Here is a 21634-nt window from a genome sequence, read left to right as displayed (position 1 = left end):
CCCTTTTCACCCCGGTTCCACCTTTAATTTGCCCTGTACGATGGGCGCTGTAAGTGATGAAAATGGGGGATGTTGGCTTATTTGGCGCCCGCAGCTCACAGACAAAATGCGAGTGAGCGAGGGAGAGAGGGTGGTACCAGCGCTGTTGTTATTATAATCTGGTGCCGTGCTAGCTGCTCTAACGGAGATAAGAAGAAGATGTTTCTACAATAATGTGGAGGGAGAGTCCTCTCCAGTCAGACTGAGAGGCTGATAAGTTAACTACAGCTCAGTGAGGTAAAGGACTCTTAGTCTAAATTCAAACGGTTTGGTCACAATTTATGTAAACACATATTTCCAAGGCACTCCTTTATAATTATTGGGATAAACAGGTTTTAAATCATTCCAATGTATACTATAGGACAGTAACCAAAAATATCCTTTAAAACTGGAGAGATAAAAAAAAATGCATAAATAAATAAATGTTAAGGTAAAATAAGATATGAATGAACAACACAAATAAAATAAGTTACATTAATTTGTTATTGGCTATGGTAGGCTATTGGTTATGTTCACATACTTATTTGATTACATCCACTTGTCTAAGATGACAACAGAGACTTTCGACCCAAACCCAGCTGTTGACTTGTGGATGCAAGCAGCTAATCGCAGACTCAACCAGAGAGAAAGAAGTAGGCCTACATCATCAGCTACCATGTCTGACAGAGAGGAAGACAGTGAGGAGAACAGTCAGGAGGGTAGTGATGACAGCTTGTAGGATTACTGGTCGTGCTAATGTTGTCTTGTGTTCACCTCTGCATGTGTGTTCAGTGCCGTGTGTCTGGCAAATAAAGTCAAGACCCCCTCAAAAGTTACGGTTTATTTAATTTTAAGGATGAGCACCAAGCAACATCTCCAGGTGCTCCTTTGAGAACCAGGGCAAAAAAGTTATGTGCACCCCTGGTTATAATGTATACTTTTTATGAACGGGGCTTGGCCCTTTAACGTTGGCGAAACACTTTTAATCCTTATCGCTTGCCGTAGTCGATGCTAGCGTCATGGCGCCTGTCATCTCAAAACTTTTGACATGACAAACTTTTACATCAACTTTACTGACAGCTACTTTCGGTTCGCTTCATATCACACCTTTATAAACTGAGTCGGACAAGAGATCAAAGGAACACAACAGAAAAAACAACACGACAGTCAAGATGTGAATATTTCTGCCTGCTTAGCGTCACTTTGTGCAAAGATGCTTCGGTCGTAGCTAACGGTTGTTAGCTAGTTAGCCGAACTTAGTTTGGCATCGTAACGTAATGTCATAACGGTTAGTAATCCCGCTCATTACTGTGCCTGTTTTTAGCTTCGGTTAATTAGCCTTTCATATCAAAATGTTTCGTTTCCTACGCTACTGGGTCAGCCACTGTCTCCATGCAGCGATGACCCGGCTGGAGGAGGTCAATGGAGAGGTGAGCATGTGGTCATCTGTCCGGTGGCTGGGCTACCTGTCCGGGCTCAACCTGCTGCTCGCGCTGAGTCTGGGGCTCTACGCCCGGTGGGAGAGGACCGCGGACACCACCTTCCTTGTCATCTTCGTTTTGGCTCTGGTTGTCCTCGGAATAGCGAGTGTGGTGTACTACTACTTCAACATGGAGAGGGTGAGCCTCAGTCTCATCCACCTGTGGTTCGGGTTCCTGCTGGGGCTGCAGTGTTTCCTCAACAGCCCCGGGGTGCAGAGCGACATGAAGGAGCAGGTGGCCAACTACCTGCTGCTGGCCAGCGTGGGTCTGAGGACGTTGTGGGCGCTGCTGGAGAGGCTCTTCGGATGCACCAGGTACCGTCCCGCCTTCCTCACCTCGGCAGAGAGGCTGGAGCTGCTGGGCTTTGCCATCGCCAGCATGGCGCTGCTCGCCCAGAAGTCCCTGAGTGTGATGGTGCTGGTGGTCGCGCTGGCCACAGTCATGATCGCCCTCCGGATGAAGGCTCTGCTGGCTCTTCCCAACTTGATCTGCTTCGCTGTCATCACCGCCTTGCTGTTCTTCGAGTCTCTGAGCATCACCATCAACCCTTTCGCCCTCACCTGCTTCTTCAGCCAGCTGATCTGCGACCCCCTGCTGGATGTGTACTTCAGCGGGCTGTCTGTCACCGAGCGATGGCAGCCTTTCCTGGTGTGGCGGGGTCTGTGGCGCCGGCTGTCCCTGCTGCCTCTGCTGGGGGTGGAGGTGACCTTCATCATTCTGGCCGCTCGGAAGATGAGACACGTGGACCAGTGGTACCTGGTGATCCCGGGCTTTGTGGTCTGTGTGCTCTTCTGGGCCATCTGCCACATGGTGTTTGTCATCACAGTGTGGGGCTTTCACACCAAGCTCAGTGAATGCCAGAGGATGTGCTTGTCCCAGGGGTCAGGGGTCAGCAGCCTGGACAAAGTGATGGCCTCTAAAGGCATGAGACATTTCTGCCTGATCTCTGAACGCCTGGTGCTCTTATCTCTGGTGTCGACTGTGGCTGTTGCGGCTTTTTGTTGGCAGGTAGGTGCAGCAGACAACATAGATCTTATACTTTTATAGATCAATACCACACAAGAAGACTTTAGACACAAATAACATTAGGAGAGCTGAGGAGAACAATTTGTTCAAAATGTTTTGTCCATGTAGAATTAAAGAAGATCATTGTTTTTTTTTCTTATACAACCGTTACCAAACTTTAACTTATTTAACTGGGATCCATCATCACTGGTTGCATTCACCTATGCTCTTACATTTACGTTTCATCGTATTGACACAGTGAATTGCTCAGTTTCCTCTATATTTTGATTTGAGTGGTAGTTATATTTTGCGTGAATGTTGCACAATTCATGCAGAAGCAGATATTTGTTACAACTGTTTCCACAGCATTTGCCTTCAGACATCATACTGTTGTCAGTGCAGTATATGCCGGTATGTAATCTCCTCCTGTGCTCTGCAGGCCTCCAGCAGTGTCTTTGTGAGCGTGTTCCTGCTCGTCCTGCCGCTGGAGTCTCTGTTCCACGGCCTTTTCCACGAGTTGGGGAGCAGCCTGGGAGGAACGTGTGTGGGCTACGCAGTGGTCATCCCCACCAACTACTGCAGGTAGTGTGGACCATAACTGCTGGGAGAGTGGGAAACTATCAAAATGCTGATATTTGACTTTATTGTCCTACTAGGGAATTGGACAATAGGCAAGGCAAGTTTATTTATATAGCACCTTTCAACACAAGGCAATTCAAAGTGCTTTACAAAAAACGAAAGACATTAAGAAAATGGCATTTAAAATCAGTCATTAAAAAGAAAAGATAATCAAATAAACATTAAAAGAAAAAAGTACATGGATACAAGTTACAGTGCAGTCTAAGATATGAATAGTTCAATTAAAAGCAGTGGCAAAAAGAAAAGTCTTTAGTCTGGATTTAAAAGTAGTCAGAGTTGCAGCGGACCTGCAGGTTTCTGGGAGTTTGTTCCAGTATTTGGAGCATAACAACTGAACTAGGGCTGCAACAAACGACTAATTTGATAATCGATTAATCTATCGATGAATGAAACGATTAATCGACTATTCGGACTGTTATGCCTTGCACAATTTCTCAAAGGCTCTTATTTAGCCATCAACTTTTAGATTTAGCTTGAGGTTGTTTTAGGCATGTGGAAACTAACAATGAAGACAATAAAGATGAATACTTGATTCAAAAATACATATGTTATTGAAATAACTTAAATTGTGAACAAAATTAACATTGCTTTTTATTTAAATAAAATAAATAATATTTCACATCAAAAGAAACAACAATGTTTTAACAAATCGTATTAAATAATCTGATGACAGAATTGTAAACAGAATAGCTGAAACTTTAACAAAATAAATAACTCTGTTACCTCTAATCATTAACCCATGTTTGTATAATTGAGTTAACTCCGTGTGTTGCTGCTAGCATACATAACACCTGACGTGGAAACGTTGCTCGTGGATGGGGCTACAGAGCTACTAGAAAGACGGTCGAACCCGGTGCATTCCTCCGTCTGAATGTGGAGCACTTTTGCTAAATGTTTAGACACATTGCTCGTGTTACCGCCCTTACATGCTAAACTCTTATTGCACTTTTGGCAACGAGCATTGTCCACATCGAGACGGGTAACATTTAACCACACCTTGGAGCGCGTTCTCTCCGCCATCTCCTCCGTGTGTTGCTGCCGGTTGCTGCATGTAGCAGACGTGTGTGTGCAAACTGCCCCGCCCCCTCGCACACAGACGGAGGAGAGAGAGATCTCGTCTGGATTGGAAAGATCGAAAATACACCATAGACGCATATTTTTGTCTTTTTGCATTTTAGAAACGAGTTGGCGACACTAAGACTGTGATATAATGTTTTTGTAGCAATAATACATGACATATTTTTTAAATGTCTCCGGTACCGATAAAAAGACCGATAACGTTGGAGCTTAACAGCGCGTTAAAACACACGTGATGACGTCACCAACGAATCGACGACTGAATTAGTTGGCAACTAATTTGGTAATCGATTAAGTCGATTAGTTGTTGCACCCCTAAACTGAACGCTGCTTTACCATGTTTAGTTCTGACTCTGGGGACAGAAAGCTCACCAGTCCCTGAAGACCTGAGAGATCTGGATAGTTCATAATTTAGCAGGAGGTCAGACATGTATTTTGGGCCTAAACCATTCAGTGCTTAATAAACCAGCAGCAGTATTTTGAAATCTATTCTTTGACACACAGGAAGCCAGTGTAAAGACTTCAGAACTGGAGTGATGTGATCCACTTTCTTAGTGTTAGTGAGGACTCGAGCAGCGGCGTTCTGAATCAGCTGCAGCTTTCTAATAGATTTTTTAGTGAGACCCGTGAAGACACCATTACAGTAGTCGAGTCTACTGAAGATAAAAGCATGGACAAGTTTTTCCAAATCCTGCTGTGACATTAGTCTTTTAATCCTAGATATATTCTTTAGGTGATAGTAGGCTGATTTAGTAACTGTTTTAATGTGACTGTTGAAACTCAGGTCAGAGTCCATGACTACACCTAGATTTCTGGCTTTATCTGTTGTTTTGAACATTGCAGGCTGAAGCTCAGCGCTAACTTTTATACGTTCTGCCTTGGCTCCAAAAACCATTACCTCAGTTTTATCTTTGTTTAATTGGAGAAAGTTCTGACACACCCAGTCATTGATTTTTTTCAATGCACTTACTCAGTGTTTGAATTGGAGCATAGTCTCCTGGTGAAATGGTTACGTACATTTGTGTGTCATCTGCATCGTATCGTATTGTCATACAGTTTGATATTTTGTACAAACTGTGAAGTCCACTGAGACAAATGTAACATTTGTGATATTGGGCTATATAAATAAACATTGATTGATTGATTGATCTGCATAGCTATGGTATCTTATTTTGTTGTTCTTCATTACCTGAGCCAGTGGTAGCATGTAGATGTTAAAGAGAAGAGGCCCCAAGATGGAGCCTTGAGGTACCCCACATGTCATATTTGTCAACTCAGATGTGTATTTACCTATAGAAACAAAGTTTTGTCTGTCCTTTAAGTAGGATTCAAACCAATTTAGAACTGTTTCCGAAAGTCCCACCCAGTTTTCTAGTCGGTCGAGTAATATTGTAATGTGATGATGACGGTTCTAAAAGGTAAAAACCATAATTATTCCTGCTTCAAATTAATATTTTGTAAACCATTATTCCTGTTATTTTAAGTGTCAAGTTCAGTTATCCACAAAAAAAGTAAAGAATACATGTTATGTATCATTTAACTTTGTCTTATCCATAGTTAAAAAAAAAAATGTTAAGTTGGCTTTGACCCAGTAAACGTGCCCTGACCTGTGTTGAATGACTGAAGGATTTAAATAGACGTGATTCATTCCCTTTCACCCTTGTGTTTAATGTTTTATTCTCCCCCGCCCCCAGTCCTGACGGCCAGCCCATGCTGCTGCCTCCGGGCCAGGTTCAGGAGTTGAACCAGCGCTCCACAGGCATGCTGAACAACGTGCAACGCTTCTTCGTCCACCACCTGATCGAGACTTTTGGCTGCGACTATTCCACCAGCGGGGTGAGCCACGACGCTCTGCAGGCCAAGATCAAATCCTTCCTGGAGCTGCGCACAGCAGACGGGCCGCGCCACGACACCTACGTCATCTTCTACAGCGGGCACAGCTACGGCTCCGGGGATTGGGCGCTGGCAGGTGAGAGGGAACTGTCATTTCTTTAAATTACAAATTATACGACAATGAGTTTTTTTAATTAAGGTATTATAGCAAACTATACTTTAACTTTTTATATGAAATTGATAATGATTTTGCCTTTTTATTAGACAAACTATACTCTGAATCTTTTACAACATTTTTCCAGCATACTATGACTTATGGTTTTTTCTTTAAATACTATACTATTACCTTTTTTTTTAAATTACATTTTTATAACATAGTATACTAAAACTTTCTTTTACAACATTGTTATAATATACTATAGTATAATTTTTTTGTGACTATTACATGTATAAATTACATTTGTATTACTTAGTATACAATTACTCTTTTAAACTATTTTTTTCTGCATATTATGATATTCCATACTATGTTTCTTAAGATCTGTATGGCCTTTATGATGTGAATATTTATAACATACTATATTAGAAAATGTTATGGCATACTGTACTTATATTTATAATGACATATAATAATATGACTATTCTTATGACTTTTTGTGAGTGTCTTTAAGGCATGCTATATTTGTATTTGAATCATCTGAGAATCTTATTATCCGCCTCATTGTGTGTGCCTGTGTGATATTGAACTGGCTGCTGTCTCTTCCTCTCCAGGAGGGGACACTCTGGGTCTGGCTCAGATCTTGGAGTGGTGGAAGGAGAAGAACGGCAGCTTCTGCTCGCGCCTCATCTTAGTGCTCGACTGTGACTTCTCGCTGCCGTGGGTGACGGAGGTCAGGAAGGTGGAGGGTCTGTACGTGGCCGTGCAGGGAGCGACGCTGGCCCGAGTGAGGGACGTGGAGCTGCAGGACCCCCCGCAGCTCGGAGACTTCACCGCCCAGTGGGTGGAGTATAACTGCAACTCCCACAGCAGCACCCAGTGGTCCGAGAGGGGCCGGCCTGTCTCTGCTGTGTACGGCATCTCCAAACACTGGAGCGACTACACGCTGCACCTGCCCACAGGAAGTGATGTCACCAGCCACTGGAGCCTGTACTTCCCCCGGGTCACCTACCCGGTGGTGCAGTTGGCGCTGTGGTGCGGGGGGCTCAACGTGCTGTGGCTCTGCAGCGTCTGCCTGCGATGTCTCAAGAGAGTCAAACTCAACTGGTTTCCCCCGGCGATACTGGACACCGGGCAGGGCTTCAAACTGGTCCGATCGTAGGAATATAAACAAAGCTTTTCTACTATCAGAATATATTTTAAACTGTGTTTTCTAAGAGTGAATGAGTGTCTTTCCCCAAAAAAGGCAGCTGTTGTTTTGCTAACCAGTATCCTGTAAGTTACTGAAGATTAATTACCCAGTTACTGATTGGTCAGTGTGAAATGTGTCTTTTTAATACCTGATTTGATATACTGCAGTTTTTCTATTAATGTGTATTTAAGCTTTGAGTTAAAGATCTTAACGTCCCTGTTGAAAAGACATGTCAATGTGTGGCACAATAACTCTGTTTTGCACCTTTTTGCATCGAAATGGCTGTCTGACCAGATTCCACATAGATTTTTGTAAATGATATTAACAGTCGTGCCTTTTACAAGAACATCCATCTCTAAAAGTGTATTTATTGTCGTTTACCAAAGAGGCTGTTGTACATTTTCCAATTATAGATCCCAGGCATAAAGCATTTAAGCAGTCTAGAGAAGTTTCTAGAATTTAAATTTTGATTGTGAAATGATTCCTGTGCTATGCATTTTACACTCCTAGCTCTGAGTATATTCCATGCACTGCTTTGGGTCTTTTGTAATGAATGCTTTTGTTTTATCAATACTCGCCAGCTGCTTCAGGGAGTCCAGAAAGATTTGTGTACTGTACTATTGAATGCACTACACACAGAGATGTGTGCGAACTGCGCTATTTATGTCATAAAACAAAGGAGTTAAATGCATCACTTGATGAGATCCATTTTCTTCCTGGAGTTTACCACAGTTCAATGGCTATGCAAGATTATTCAGGTGAAAGTGAAACTATGCAATAAAGAAGAAGTGGGACTTCACTGCTCAAATCATGGAATTATTAGTCTCCTAATTTCATACGTTCTGTCATACACTTGTGAAAACGGGATCATTCATGTGTCGGACACAGACTGTATATATAAGGTCGGACACTAAGGAAATGACATCAAATCCTCCATTCTTAAACTATGAGATTTATCGGGAAAAAATACACATATTACACATATTTACGACTTAATTTACATCACACCAGCGCTTTTCCCTTTCTAGCTCCGAGCTAGAGCTTTTCTGGTTCAGCTCCGGTTTCCCTTTTCTGCTCCCGCTCTGTTCACACCGCCCTGAGCCCTACTGGTGCTGCCGCTGCTGCGTCATGACGTCACCGTTTACATCGCTGATTTGCTCCCCAACGGCATTACGGCGCTCACAACAACAACAACAACAACAACAACGGGGAACTGCGTCGGGTCGATGATCGTGTTGCTTTTAATCACACGAAGCCAGAATAAATTGAATAACGACTTCTCCAACCTTATACTTTGCTCCAGAGTGCCGTGGTTCATTGTTTATTAATGTGTTTCTGCAGCATTTACCGACCGCTGCTCTTCCACGGGAGTTTATTCTCCTCCGTTAGCTCACGGTTAGCTCACACTGCAGCGGCCGCTCTAAAGTATTCACTGTCCGACTCACACAAGCAGCTGATACATATCCCCAGTTCCCCTTAGCCTAAGTGAATGTGTGTCAGTCTGAATTGACGCTGTTTGGTATCACAACGCTGTTATGAAAGTTTCTCTGGTATAAAATGGGTGATGATGTTAGCATAGCAACTGAAGCTAAACTGACTACTTGCTATTGCTATCCTATTGTGGCATAAACCGTTTTCTACAGGCACATTTTACCGGCGTATTTTTATTATGATTCTACTTGTGATAGTCGGACACGACAACCTGTGCAGCCCATGTATTGATTCCATCCGATAGCTGCTATAATACAAAACAACACGTCTGCCTCTCTCCACAATGATCAATAACAATGAACGGATGGTCAAAGTAAGGTACAAATAAACAGAATCACACGAAGCCTGGTTAGTGTTGCCTGACTTTATAAAGTGTGTTTATAATTAGCACTACTGCTTGTAGGCAGGCATGACAGTCGACCCATGTTCAGGGGAGGTGGGTTTAGTTTCCTGCACGCCTCGACGTAAGAGAGAAGTAAGCGACGCCACCTCTTAGCTCCGAAGCTCTTGCCTCTAGACCGACAATTTTTTGGAGCTGGAAGTTAACCGGATTCCAGCTTAAAAGATAATTTTGCAAGTCAAAAAAAATCTAAATGTGTCGTAAAACTGTGAAGTAACACATTTGTTTGTGTGAAGTGCTCAATGAATTACATCTCCCGTCTCGCAGGACACAGCAAGACGGCCGTCACATTAGCACATTTCACCTCTTTCTTTCAGAATGAAGTGAAAAATATTAAAAGAGGTGAAAATCACTACAAATCTGGGCACGTTGAGAGCTGTACATACACACAAGGGGAGTTAGTCGGTTCTGTAAGAGCCAGCATGCGGGACCGGGATTCTGGGATTTGTAGTCTTTCTAGTATTTTTCATAGTCTTATATTTCAACAGTTTTAAGACAAACTGTGACTTTTTAGACATGGAAATTATTTTTTAAGATTGACAAACATCATGTGTAATTCATGGCACAATTCAAACGGGATCGAAAGATAAGTTTTCTCTCTCCATTGACTTCAATACATCATTTTTCAGAAATAAGGTCCCATGGGGCGGAAGTAGATGGGCGTGACTTCGCCACTCTGAGTCTGAGTTTGGTAGTAATAAGCTGATTGAATATTATTGTATTCTCTTTTTTCGGAGTTGTACTTTGCAGACGGTCCCTGAGCACTCGTTTCTTCTCCGGCTGCGGATAGAGACCAATGTAATGTGTCCAGCTTGGAGGACGGCGCGTATTGGCTTTTTTTGATCAAAATGTGATTGTAGTTCGTTGTCAACCTTACCACGGTACTTAGGAGACGTCATTTGTGTCTGAATAACATTTTGTTCATGAGTTATTGATCCGAGTCTCCCAATATCGTTCCAACTTTACTGAACTAAGCCAGAAGACCGTCTCATTTCGTAGACCGCTCGGTTTGCTGTAACTTCACTTTATTTTTATATACATTTATTTTGGACGAAAACTTAGCGTGAGGAAAGGCATGTGTGGCGTGAGTGCGTGAGATATGGGTTAATTGCGTGACTCTCACGCTCAATGCGTGAGGGTTGGCAGCCCTGATAGAGGTGTAGGATAAAAAGGTGGGTTATCAGTCTGAGATGGAAGATTTGATGATTATCTGCTATTCTGATATGAGCGATTGCATTTATATGGCTTTTTTACTAAATTAATGCTGTGAGGAATTCATCCTAAAGTTGGGCTCGTCCGGGATTTGAACCCGGGACCTCTCGCACCCTAAGCGAGAATCATACCCCTAGACCAACGAACCACATGCTAATTCAATAGCAGACGCCCTATAAGACACAAATAAACATGACTTAGTAGGAAGCCTTTTACAAGCCGTTCAGAATCAGAAAAACAATGTAACTGTCAATAAAAGCCTTTGACACTTGTGTGAAATGCTTAAAATTATACTTCAGTATACCATAGTAAAATCTGACAGAAATATCTAATAACACTGAAGCTATTCTCTAAACGTTCGGCCACGCGGCTGTAAACTGACATTTCCTTCTTTGTGATTTTTAAGAAAACAAGGTAAATCCATGCAGGTTTTCAGTGGATTTTATTGAAAACATTATAAAAGTATGTGGTGCAGCAGCATATTGTCAGTTATTATGATCTTTAACATGTTCAAATGTACACAAACCAAGTTGAAAAAATTGCTTTTACAGCAAGTTGCGAATGATCGTTACAATGGACAGAAGAACACATTGAAGTCAGCACAGTAACAAATGACGTACCGCCCCCGCGTGGCTGCAGGTGGAACTACACGGAACCCTAAAAGACATTCAAGGTAAAGGGTCCTTTTGGGGGGGGGGGGGGGGAACCAGTTTATATTCAGTTCGATAACTCAAATGCAATTCAGATTCTGAAATCAATCATTTGTGATGTGCAAATGATTGGGTTGGTAGAGATTTCAATTAAAAACATCTACCAATCCAAGGCATGGACACTGACATTGAACCCATGTCATTTAAAGGAAGAAAGGGGAATAAAGTACACTTCTACAAAGTTCACAAGCAACTGAATCAGCACAGTACGGGAGGACAGACTTTGACCTTCCAGCTAAACATTGTTTTTAGAGTTTCACATTTGCACAGCAATCTCTGTATTCAAAACAAAGAGGGGAAACATTTACAGACGGGATGAGAATGAAGAACTTTTAGTTTAGTGTTTATGGCGAAATAAACTGAAATATGATAAGGTCTCATTTGGAAAGCAGATTCAGCTGGGTTACATTCAAAAGAAAATGACTTCAGGGTCACTAAACATCAGTCCAGTTTACAGGAGGACCATTTGAGGCGATCGTCAATGCTTTGTCTGTAGCTTTGAAGCCACTGGGACAGGACGAGTGACACACCTTGACATTTACAGCTGATTCTCTGAACTTGACAAAGACTAAAGCTTTCTGAGTGACATACTGTATAGGGAACAATATTTGATGTCTGACTACAGTGTCTTTTTTCATAGCATTACGAAAAGCTCAGATCATCTGACTGAGGCTGCATCCAACTATTTTAATGAATTTGTTGGTTTTATTTTTCGCCAACAGATTTTCTTTTCTTCTTCCTACAGATGGGCAGAAGACAAATGAAGAAAACAACATTATATTGGTATTTTCTGTTTCTAAATCATGGTTTTCTTTGACCAATTGTCCAATACACAAAGATACTCAGATTTCCGTAACACTTAAGAGAAGCAGCAGCACTGGAGAAGCTGCTAAAGAAGAATGCTTGGCTTTTTGCTTGAAAATAAATCACAGAAACAATCCACCGTGAAAATAAGATTCATATACAGTCGACTAATACCTCCTTATGTTCTATGTAACTAAATCAACAAATACTGAGACAATTACACATTTTCACACAGTTTAAGTTCCAATTTTGACAAAAAGTAAATATGTTTTTTTGAATGGTCTAGAAGGTTCCTTTTTTAATGTCCGACAGGATCCCGGGTGCTCTGGGACTGCTTTAGTTGAAATGTAGAGGAATCTGAAAGAGGTTTATCAGCTGTTCAAGTGGGTCTGAGTGGCATTTATGGCTTTAGCAAGAACAGGATCTAAGCTTTGGCTTGTACACAATACACAGCTTAACCGCTTTCATTTAGTTTCAGCCACAACAGCACATGCTCTAAATGAAGGGTTCATTAAAAATCCATTTGGCATTAACCTAATCAGATGTTAAGTGTACGTTCTGATGTGCCTGAACGAGCGTTACAGTCTTGTAACAGTGGAGAGACCTCTGCCGTGTGTGCTGAGCCAACATGAGTCCATCAGACAGGATTAATGCTTCCTATCGGTGTGATTGTCATGGATTTGTTTATTTAGAGTGCTGCATTTCTTTAAAACAAGGAACTTCAATAAGGAATCTATTATAGTAACAGTAGTGATAACAAAGGAACTACAAAAATACTCAAACTATACCCCATAAATCATGTATAATCAGCAGTTAAATAACTACAATATGGTACATCTTGATTGTATTTGTTATATTCTATTAAAGAAGGATTCGCCCAGTTCTCTCTCCTCTCTCGTCAGACTGAGCGAGGATCGCCCCGCGTTCACAAGCACCTCGAGGCTCTGTTTCCAGGAATGAGTAAAGGTGAAAAGATGATAACGTCTCCCTCGTGTAAACGATGCATCAGGAGACCAAAACCTTCAGAAAGATAACTCGAAACCAAAAAATAAAGAGAACATTTTGTCAGTGTTTACCGAGCTGGATTTGAACTGCTGCTTGGCATTATTATGGCCAATATTCCCGGTTGACACTGAACATCAGTAACCGTCACGTACAGAAAACTCTCCGGATGCTCTCCTTTTTCTCACCTGCACCGATGCTACTGCGCACGACACACGGAACAAAGCGTATTTACAGTGGCGGACATTTTCTAACACTCACCTCTTGTGTTCTAAAAGTGTGCAGCTGAGAAAAGGGATTACGATTGGTCACAAATCTACATTATATACTTCCCTCGGCCACCTCCTTCCACAACTCCACCTCTCTTTGATTCAGCTTTTTCCTAAGTGTATAAATAATACACTAACTTGTGTATAATTCCCTCAAATGCGGTTAAAAAAATAGAATGAGGTAAATCCCTGTAGTAAGACAATAACTAGACGATGCATCGAATCAAAGCACCCCCCCCCCCGTTGAATGACTGCTTGGTTCATGTAGGCACAAATAAAGTCTACTCAGCACGTGTCCATCAGTTTGCCTCGACATGTTTCTTTGCGTCTGCTTCAGTTTTCTCGTTTCTCTCTCCCACCAAACCTCCAACGTTCTCCTTCAGTTGCTGCTGACCGACGCTCAGGACTCGCGCCCCCCCCCCATCCGTCCCCCCTCCACCGCTTCAGGATTTTCTCTGCCGCACCGTCTCCGAGCTGCCGTTCAGTTTGCTGCGTCCAGAAGGGGTGGAGGGGTTGCCGTTGCCGAGGGAGCGGTCTCGGTCCGAGGGGGATTCCTGTTTGCGTCGGCGGGTCTCTTTGTAACGGAGCGTGATGTCACTGAGAAGATGGAAGAAGACAGGCGATTAGGAAAAACAACATCTCAATGCGTTTTCTCATAGAAGGCCATTTAAAAAAGTTTCTGTGGTTTTCTAAATAGGTACCCATCCATCGTGTGGGGGAATAATGTTTTAAACCTTACCACAACAACACTTAAACGATGATACTTATATTTGGTAATTTTCTGCAGGGGAGGAATCTGTTTTCAGTGTGTTTCAGTCCTTATATGCTTTAATAACCCCCATCGACAAAAAGGATTTTCAGGTGTTATTAAAATGCCACGAAAGGCTGATAAGTGTAGCAATTTGTTTTGTTGCTATAAGGCATTTCATTTCCTTTGAAACAGGAGTTGGGTTGGTTGGCGTAACAGGATGTGGGCCAAACTGCAGATTAATTTACTTAAATAAAGATTCATGATGATAATGAACTTTACCCATCGTTGTGATTTGATAACCACTAATAAATATGCAAAGAACATGTTATTTGTTGAAACGGTGCTCTGATGCTGCGGCTAAGTTTACTTTATTCTAAGGTAATGATAAACAATTGCTATCTATATATAAAAGAGGTAAAACAAAGCATTAAATGTATTTGCAAATACAATTTCACCCAGGTCTGAGTAACTTGAACACAGCATGCTTTAGTGTGTGTGGTCGTGATGCACTGTACTGATAGGCTGGAAGAGGTGCCCCATGGGAAGTGAGGGAGCAGATCTATTGGCATGCTGACTGGTACTGTGTGTGTGTGTGTGTGTGTGTGTGTGTGTGTGTGTGTGTGTGTGTGTGTATGTGTGTATGTGTGTGCGTGCGAGCTGTGCAAACACTTTTTTTCTTCTTTTCATTCAATGAGCCTTTGTGTCTCCTGTCTACAATTCTCTATTACTGATTGAACTGCAGCTGAGAATAAAAGGATGTGAAGACAAATGCAAAAAATGAAAATGATAAAATTCAGAGCAAAAAAAAAGTACTTTAATGGCGCATTTCCGCTGCAGCACGTTTTTTTTTGCTTTTCCACTAGGGGTAGGGCTACTTTTTCACCTTTTTTCTGGCCCTCCAAAATCGAGGTTCTTACCGGGCCAACAACCGGGCTGAATATGCTAAACTAGTGGCGTAAACACTCGACTGCTGAATGGTCAGAGAGAATCGCTGGCAAGGGGTGAACAAAATGAACATATTTTACCCTGATTTAATTGTAATACACGTTTTAAAATGATGCCGAAGTAACAACATACTGATACCGGTTTGCAGACAAGACGGCAGACGAAAAACCTTTTAAAATGCGTGTTTTCTGAATGGAGATCGGATCGATCAGGCTAAGCTAACGTCATATGCTCCGTCCACACTCACAACAACGGCCTACAGACATAAATAAACCAGCGACTGTATTCGCCATGACACAGACAGTCTGTGGTTTGTACTTGTTTAACTTTTGTCTAGTTTCTGAACTAGTGTTGTCACGATACCAACATTTTGGTTTCGATACCGATACCAAGTCAAGAATTGCGATTTCGATTATTTTTCCCCGTCATTCTTAAAGTACCGATACTAATGAAACGGAGGAATCGTAACGTTTTTAACGGCAGGGTATCGCGGTACCTTTCAAGTATCGGTACACCGTGCAACACTATTCTGAACAGATATGAGGAGCTGTGAGCTACGAGGGCTAACTGCTAACGGCTGATGTTATGGTTTTGTGGTTCGCATTGAAGATGACGTCACGGCAGTTTTACGCAGCGTCGCTCTGCTCGCCGAACAGCCGATTGCCCCGCCTACACTGCGTTACTATAGTTACTACCCCAGTTCCTAAATTGTAATGGAAACGCAGCATAAAGTGAGCCTGGCCTACCAAGGCCTAACCATACCGTACTAAGCCGTGCGAGGTCCTGCAGTAGAAAAGCACCATAAGAGTGTCATGTTGCAAAAGGACTCATGTGGAGTAATATTTGTGTTTTATAGATTTCGCTCATAATATTTATGAAATATTGTGTATTAAACAGGGAATAACATAAAATACAACACTGCCCTTGGAGGTAGAGACTCTCTCCTATACCTACCTCACTGGAACTCAACATTATTTCTGAGCATGAGCAGGAAGGGAGGAAGGGGGAAGCAGGAAGGGGGAGAAAACAGATGAGAAGCTGAACTTGCTGGTGGTAATGCTACCCTAATGACAGGAGGATGAATAATCAACAGAAGGAGAATCGAACCAAGAGTAACCTCAAATTGTCGCTGCATGAGGTCATGAGTATGAACATTCTCATATGAAGAAATTAATCGGTTTATTGTGATTCAATTGTACCCTTTGTAATGAAACAGTGAGAACAATTTCTTGTTACACTATTGCTGTATTTGAATTGTCTCTAATCTTATTTGTGTGAAAGATTTCTTAATAAAATAGTATTCCCCTTTCTTATGTCTTTAAAGTATCTTTGTGCCTCCTTGCCCCCTGCCCTGTAACACCCCCCACTTCTTACCGGAAGAAAAACCTCCACAGGGTCCAGGTGAAGATGAGGAGGATCCCCAGGAACCAGCACTGCGTGATGAAGAAGGGGATGGGCAGCATGATGGTGTTGGGGTCGTATTTGACCACGATGAGGAACTCCGTGACTGTGATGGCCGCCACCAGCCACGCCTGCTGCCCCAGCTTCCTATGGAACTTCCTGTGGGGACAAAACAGACCGGTGTTTTAACTGTTTATAGGTAAGCTTGTGATATAAACCACACCAAATACACATATGTGACCTGCTCCATCGAAATCAGTCGCATTGTCATCTTCCCTTTACAAGCTTCAAAAATGTATTTATCGTGTGATTTTGGAAATAAAAGTTTTATATTCTGAAAGACAAGACTTTGTTTATTCAAAATCAAACAAAACACCCGAACCCCGAAAAACTATATATATATTTTTTTAAATGAGCCGTTGCGACTTCCGACTGATTTCGATAGAGCGGGTCACATATTAAGATTACATCATAGTGAGTATGAAAAAAAGACACCTGCATAAAGAGCTTTCTACACACAATAAACTATATACATGGAACATAAATAGCTACTATACTCTTAGAAGTTGCCTAAAAGCATTATATCTTTATAGTTTAGCTCATAAAATTACATCATTATAAACCTGATAAAATAATAGTATCCAACTTTAATATTGTTATCAAACTAAAGCATGCATAGTTAGTCCTTTAAAAATAACTAAGCAGTGAGCTTTTAAAATAATGTACTTTCTAGGGATGTAACGATATATCGAATATCGCGGTAAATAAATGTCTCAATACCGTCGTGAGACTCACAAAATCTACCGCGATATTTCTTTTTAATAATTTTTTTTTTTTTTTTTTTTTAAACCTTTATTTAACCAGATGGTCCCATTGAGATCATGGATCTCTTTTTCAAGGGAGACCTGTCCAACATGGCAGCAAGTAGGTTACAACATGAACATAAAACAACAGATAACACAAAAGGACATCGTATTTACAGGGCTACATGTACACACCTAGAGACATTGACAAGTACCAACAGTATATTTATATCTCGCCCTGTCAATAAGCCTCACCTTCTTGGCAAAAACTGTATTGTTTTTGAAGTGGTGGAGAGACAATGCACAGTTTTACCCACTGCTGTCACCCATGGCCAAAGCATATCTCTCTGTCCCAGCAACATCACTACCAAGCAACAGAGTTTTTTCCACAGCAGGGGATATTGTAAACGCCCAAACATCCCAGCTTCTACCTGGAAATGTGGACAAGCTCATATTCCTAAAAGATAACCTTGATGATGCTGAGTGAGTGAGTTAGAGAGTTAGAGTTGAGTTACTTGAAAAACTAAAGTGAAACTTGATTTATTCTATTGCAGGGTCTGATTATTATATTGTTGACACTTTAAAATACTACTATCCTACTAAAATGCTGTACAAATCAGATTTATTATTTAATAAAGAAAACAAATTCAAGTTAAAAACAAAAGAATTTTCTTATTTTTCAATATCGCGATAAATATCGTACCGTGAGTTTTGGGTATCGTTACATCCTTAGTACTTTCTGTACCTTTGCATCGCACACAGTTTGTTTTAACACCACAGATAAGCAAATGTCCACAGTATATGATAACTGTACATTTTCACAACACACAGCAGCCTATACTGCAGCCCTGTCTCTAGGCTAAGGTAAGTTGCCCTACCCTGTTTTCCGTGCATGGTATTCTATATAACACTCCTTATGGATTGCCAGTGTGTGTGGCAAATGGAAACTTTCAAAAATGATATTCTCCACTACAAGAAACGTTGTCAGTTGTTGAATGCAATGCAGTTGTGTGAGCATATTTGTCAGACAAGCAGAAACTCCTGCTTTCTGTAGGCAGATGTGATAAGAAGCTCACACTATCAGTGAGGTGAACGCTGCCTGCTGCTCTGAGGGTTTCTCAACACCCAGCTCACATAAAGTGCAAACTCATGCATCTATTAGCCCTGCACTGCAATTTAAATGGCCTACAGCAGGGGTGCCCAACTTTTTTTGAACCGAGAGCTACTTTTAAAGTTGCCAGTCTGCCGAGATCTACCAGTCCAAATGGAGAGGCGTAGCCATTACTGACAGCCTACTAGCAGGTAAATACACACTTCTACTTCGTATAAAACTGACCTTTGTACGATTAATACTTCATAAAATAATGCCTTTATTTTACCTCTTTCTAATCTACACACATACAAGTATTTAACTGAAGTTACACAACAGTGTTGTTGATACAGAGTTGGAGTTTATTCACACGTCACTACAGTGGGTAATGTTTAAGAAACATTGAACAGTGCTGCCACATATGACACAGGAAGAAAAGAAAAGACTCTGAACCCTTTCTTTGCCATTATTTAAAAATAGTGTTGCTACAAAAGTATAAATGAGGCTTACTAATAAGACAACTCAGATCTGAAGCTACACAGGAATCTGCTGCAACAGTGCAATAAAAAAGACAAAATTAATAGAATCAAACCCTTTTTTTGTTGCATTTTAGTAGATTATAAAAAGAAATGCCTTTAAAATAGGATGCAAGCAACACTAGTTTCTTAACCTGAATTGATGATAGACTATAATCAATTTAAACAGAACAGATCTTAATGTTTGCATTCTTATACCATTGTGAACAATAATTATAATGAATAAGTTCAAACAAACTAAAACTTACAGCTGATTAATAACGGTATCTAACTTGAGTTTTTATCATATCAAAAACCTGTTGAAATGCTACTGTTATTTTTATTACGCATCGGCAGCCTCCAGGAATGCTTCTTTCACAACTTCGCCGTCTTTGAAATACTTCATGTGTTTCGTAAGAACGTGACACGATAAGATGCTCTGGTAGCAGCCTTGCTCTTGTTGTTGGGCCTGGTGAAAATGGACTGCTGTGCATTTAGCTGTCCTTTCAGGCCCCTCCCCTTTTGGAGCGTAGGGCAGAATTAGGAGGGAATTCCGTCTCGCAGCGTTTGTGCACTGTTTTGAAATGCCGCTCCTAAATTACCCTTCTTCGATAAAGCCACGCTCGCATTGCAGATGAGACAGATGGAGTTTGAATTGGAATAGATACACAAATAATCATCCTCCCACTCGGAGTGAAAATTATATATGTTGGGCTTTTTTGCTTCTGCCGTAATTGCGGTTTTGTGTGTGTGCGGACTGTCACTCCTGTTGACACGGACAACGTCAGCGAACTAGTGCCCACTGCCCAGCAGCCACGCCCCGACACATAGGGTCACGCCGGCCAATCACAAAGCTTTGACGCGTTCAAGTGCATTATTCTGGCACAGGAAGATTATGTTACAGGACATTAACGATAAAACTGAATATTGTTGTTCTATTTTTAGACACATCTCGCGATCAACTGGGAATCGGCTGGTTGGGCACCCCTGGCCTACAGTGAAGCTAACAGTAAGTGTGAACATTGGCTTGACAGGACACTTCATGAGAAGGATCTGCACTTTTATTAAAAATCTTAAACTAATCATCCACTTATTAAAAGTGAAAGCCAGCAAGTTTTCCTTACGCAACAGACCTTATTATGAATCAGTAATGCAGACCCTTTATGATTTTACTCTTGTCTTTCTATATGAGGGGTTGAGTTGAGCTACTTTCCATTAAACATATAGAAATGCAGAATTGCCCCTTGGTTGCGAATGTATGTGATCAACTGATGAACATAATCAAACCCTTCAACTGCTACTCACGGGTCATCCATGAAGTCGTAGATCTCCCTCATGGCTACTCCTCCTACGTTGACGAAAAAGACGAGGCGGAGCAGCACCAGGTAGTGCTCCGGAGGCATCCACAGCACGAACTTCAGGTAGAAAGTGTTCAGCTCCGCCAGGAGGAACTGGGAGAGAGAGGAGATAAAATGATTAGTCTACATTTAGGATCACTGACAAGAGGATAATACAAGAGAAGCTAGTAGGACAAACGTTAATGACTATGCCTGATGTTGGGGAATAATTTGCTTAGGTATTCAACCTTTGACACAGTTCATCATTTTCCTCTTTTCACTGTCTCCTTTCCCACGGCATAGGTCTACGGCCTTGGGTATTGCTGCTATCTCTCTGAAGGAGGGGCAGCTTGGGCGCATTGTTGTTGCAGCTTATGACCGAGCACAAGCTGACATGAGATAGTTTATTGTTCAGGGACACCTAGAAGCCCTTCTTTTTAGGAACGTAGGTTCCCTGGCGCAAATTATTTTCTATGGACGACAGCTCTAGTTAGATTCAGGGTCCATATTTGTTTAGTCTCGCTGACTACATTACATTTAGCTGACGCTTTTATCCAAAGCGACTTACAATAAGTGCGTTCGACCAAGAAGATACAACCTTGAAGAAAACAGAATCATATAAGTACATCAGGTTTCATAGAGCCAAACCTTTCAAGTGCTACTCAACTTGATTGATTGATTGAAAAGTGTATTAACAGCTTGTATATTGGGTACAGTACAGTACAGCTCAAAACATACAATTGTTAAGGGGATGCAGACCAGAGAAAGACTTTCGTCTTGTTTACATCAGGGTCCCCCATTTCCAATTCATCATATCATTTAAGACATATAAGACATACAGATGGCTTATTTACAATTTACATACAGGTGGTTTTTTACATACAGATTGCTTATTTACAATTTTCATTTTAGATTTCGTTCTAATACATCCTAACCGGACATTTAAGACATACCAAGTCTACAGACTTTAGATAAGCCAGTCCTTTGTTAGTATATAAGTGCTTTGTTAGCAATTCTATCGCTCGAAGTGGAGTCGAAAGAGATGAGTTTTCAGTTTGCGCCGGAAGATGAAGAATGTTGATTATTAAACTCTGAACTAGTTAAAACCTCGAGCTGCAGGAGAGTTCTTCAGAATTGATTGTGGCATCTCTACCCTGTGGTCAACCCGTGGCCCGTGACATATTAATTCTCCGGCCAAAGCTCCAAATAAACCGTCTGTGTTTGAAAAAAAGTGTTTGCCATCAAAGCTCCAGCTCTCCATCGTGTCTCTCTTTGAGTCCTGACTCCTATTGCTTCAGAAGTTTCCCCCACACCTGACATCATAAGTGCATCAACTCATACTTTCTAAAAAGAAAACAGTCATGACAAATGCAGAATGTGTGAAGCTAAGCTAGCTGATGTCGCTAAAAGCATATTGTATAGCTTATTCTACAACCAACTATCAACGTTTTATTATCATTGGTTTCCATTTTGACAAAAAGTACCATTGTTTATTTTGATAA

The 21634-nt window shown here is 41.4% G+C and overlaps 2 protein-coding genes and 1 non-coding gene across 3 annotated transcripts in view; 1 reads left to right on the top strand and 2 right to left on the bottom strand.

The window, feature by feature from the left end:
- Window positions 1-994: 994 nt before the first annotated feature.
- Window positions 995-8211, top strand: tmem168b (transmembrane protein 168b). The gene is made up of 4 exons (XM_034236064.1): window positions 995-2507; window positions 2944-3086; window positions 5915-6189; window positions 6825-8211. Exons 1-4 carry the CDS (start codon window positions 1371-1373, stop codon window positions 7370-7372), a joined length of 2103 nt encoding a protein of 700 aa, XP_034091955.1. The 5' UTR covers window positions 995-1370; the 3' UTR covers window positions 7373-8211.
- A 2370-nt stretch (window positions 8212-10581) lies between these two features.
- trnap-agg lies at window positions 10582-10653 on the bottom strand. Its single transcript has one exon. It is a non-coding gene; the product is annotated as a tRNA-Pro (tRNA).
- Window positions 10654-10930: 277 nt separating this feature from the next.
- The window catches only part of ptdss2 (phosphatidylserine synthase 2), a 34107-nt gene continuing 23403 nt past the window's right edge, over window positions 10931-21634 (bottom strand). The window contains exons 11-13 of the mRNA XM_034236147.1: window positions 20101-20246; window positions 16361-16546; window positions 10931-13887 (exon numbers count right to left, since the gene is read on the bottom strand). Coding sequence (XP_034092038.1) covers window positions 13734-13887; window positions 16361-16546; window positions 20101-20246 — 486 coding nt within the window. The 3' untranslated portion in view covers window positions 10931-13733. The remainder of the gene's footprint in view (window positions 13888-16360; window positions 16547-20100; window positions 20247-21634) is intronic.

This window comes from Gymnodraco acuticeps, unplaced genomic scaffold (genome assembly GCF_902827175.1).
Source record: "Gymnodraco acuticeps unplaced genomic scaffold, fGymAcu1.1, whole genome shotgun sequence".
Taxonomy (NCBI): domain Eukaryota; kingdom Metazoa; phylum Chordata; class Actinopteri; order Perciformes; family Bathydraconidae; genus Gymnodraco; species Gymnodraco acuticeps.
Note: the sequence above shows the minus strand (reverse complement) of the source record. Positions and strands in the feature narration are given on the sequence as shown.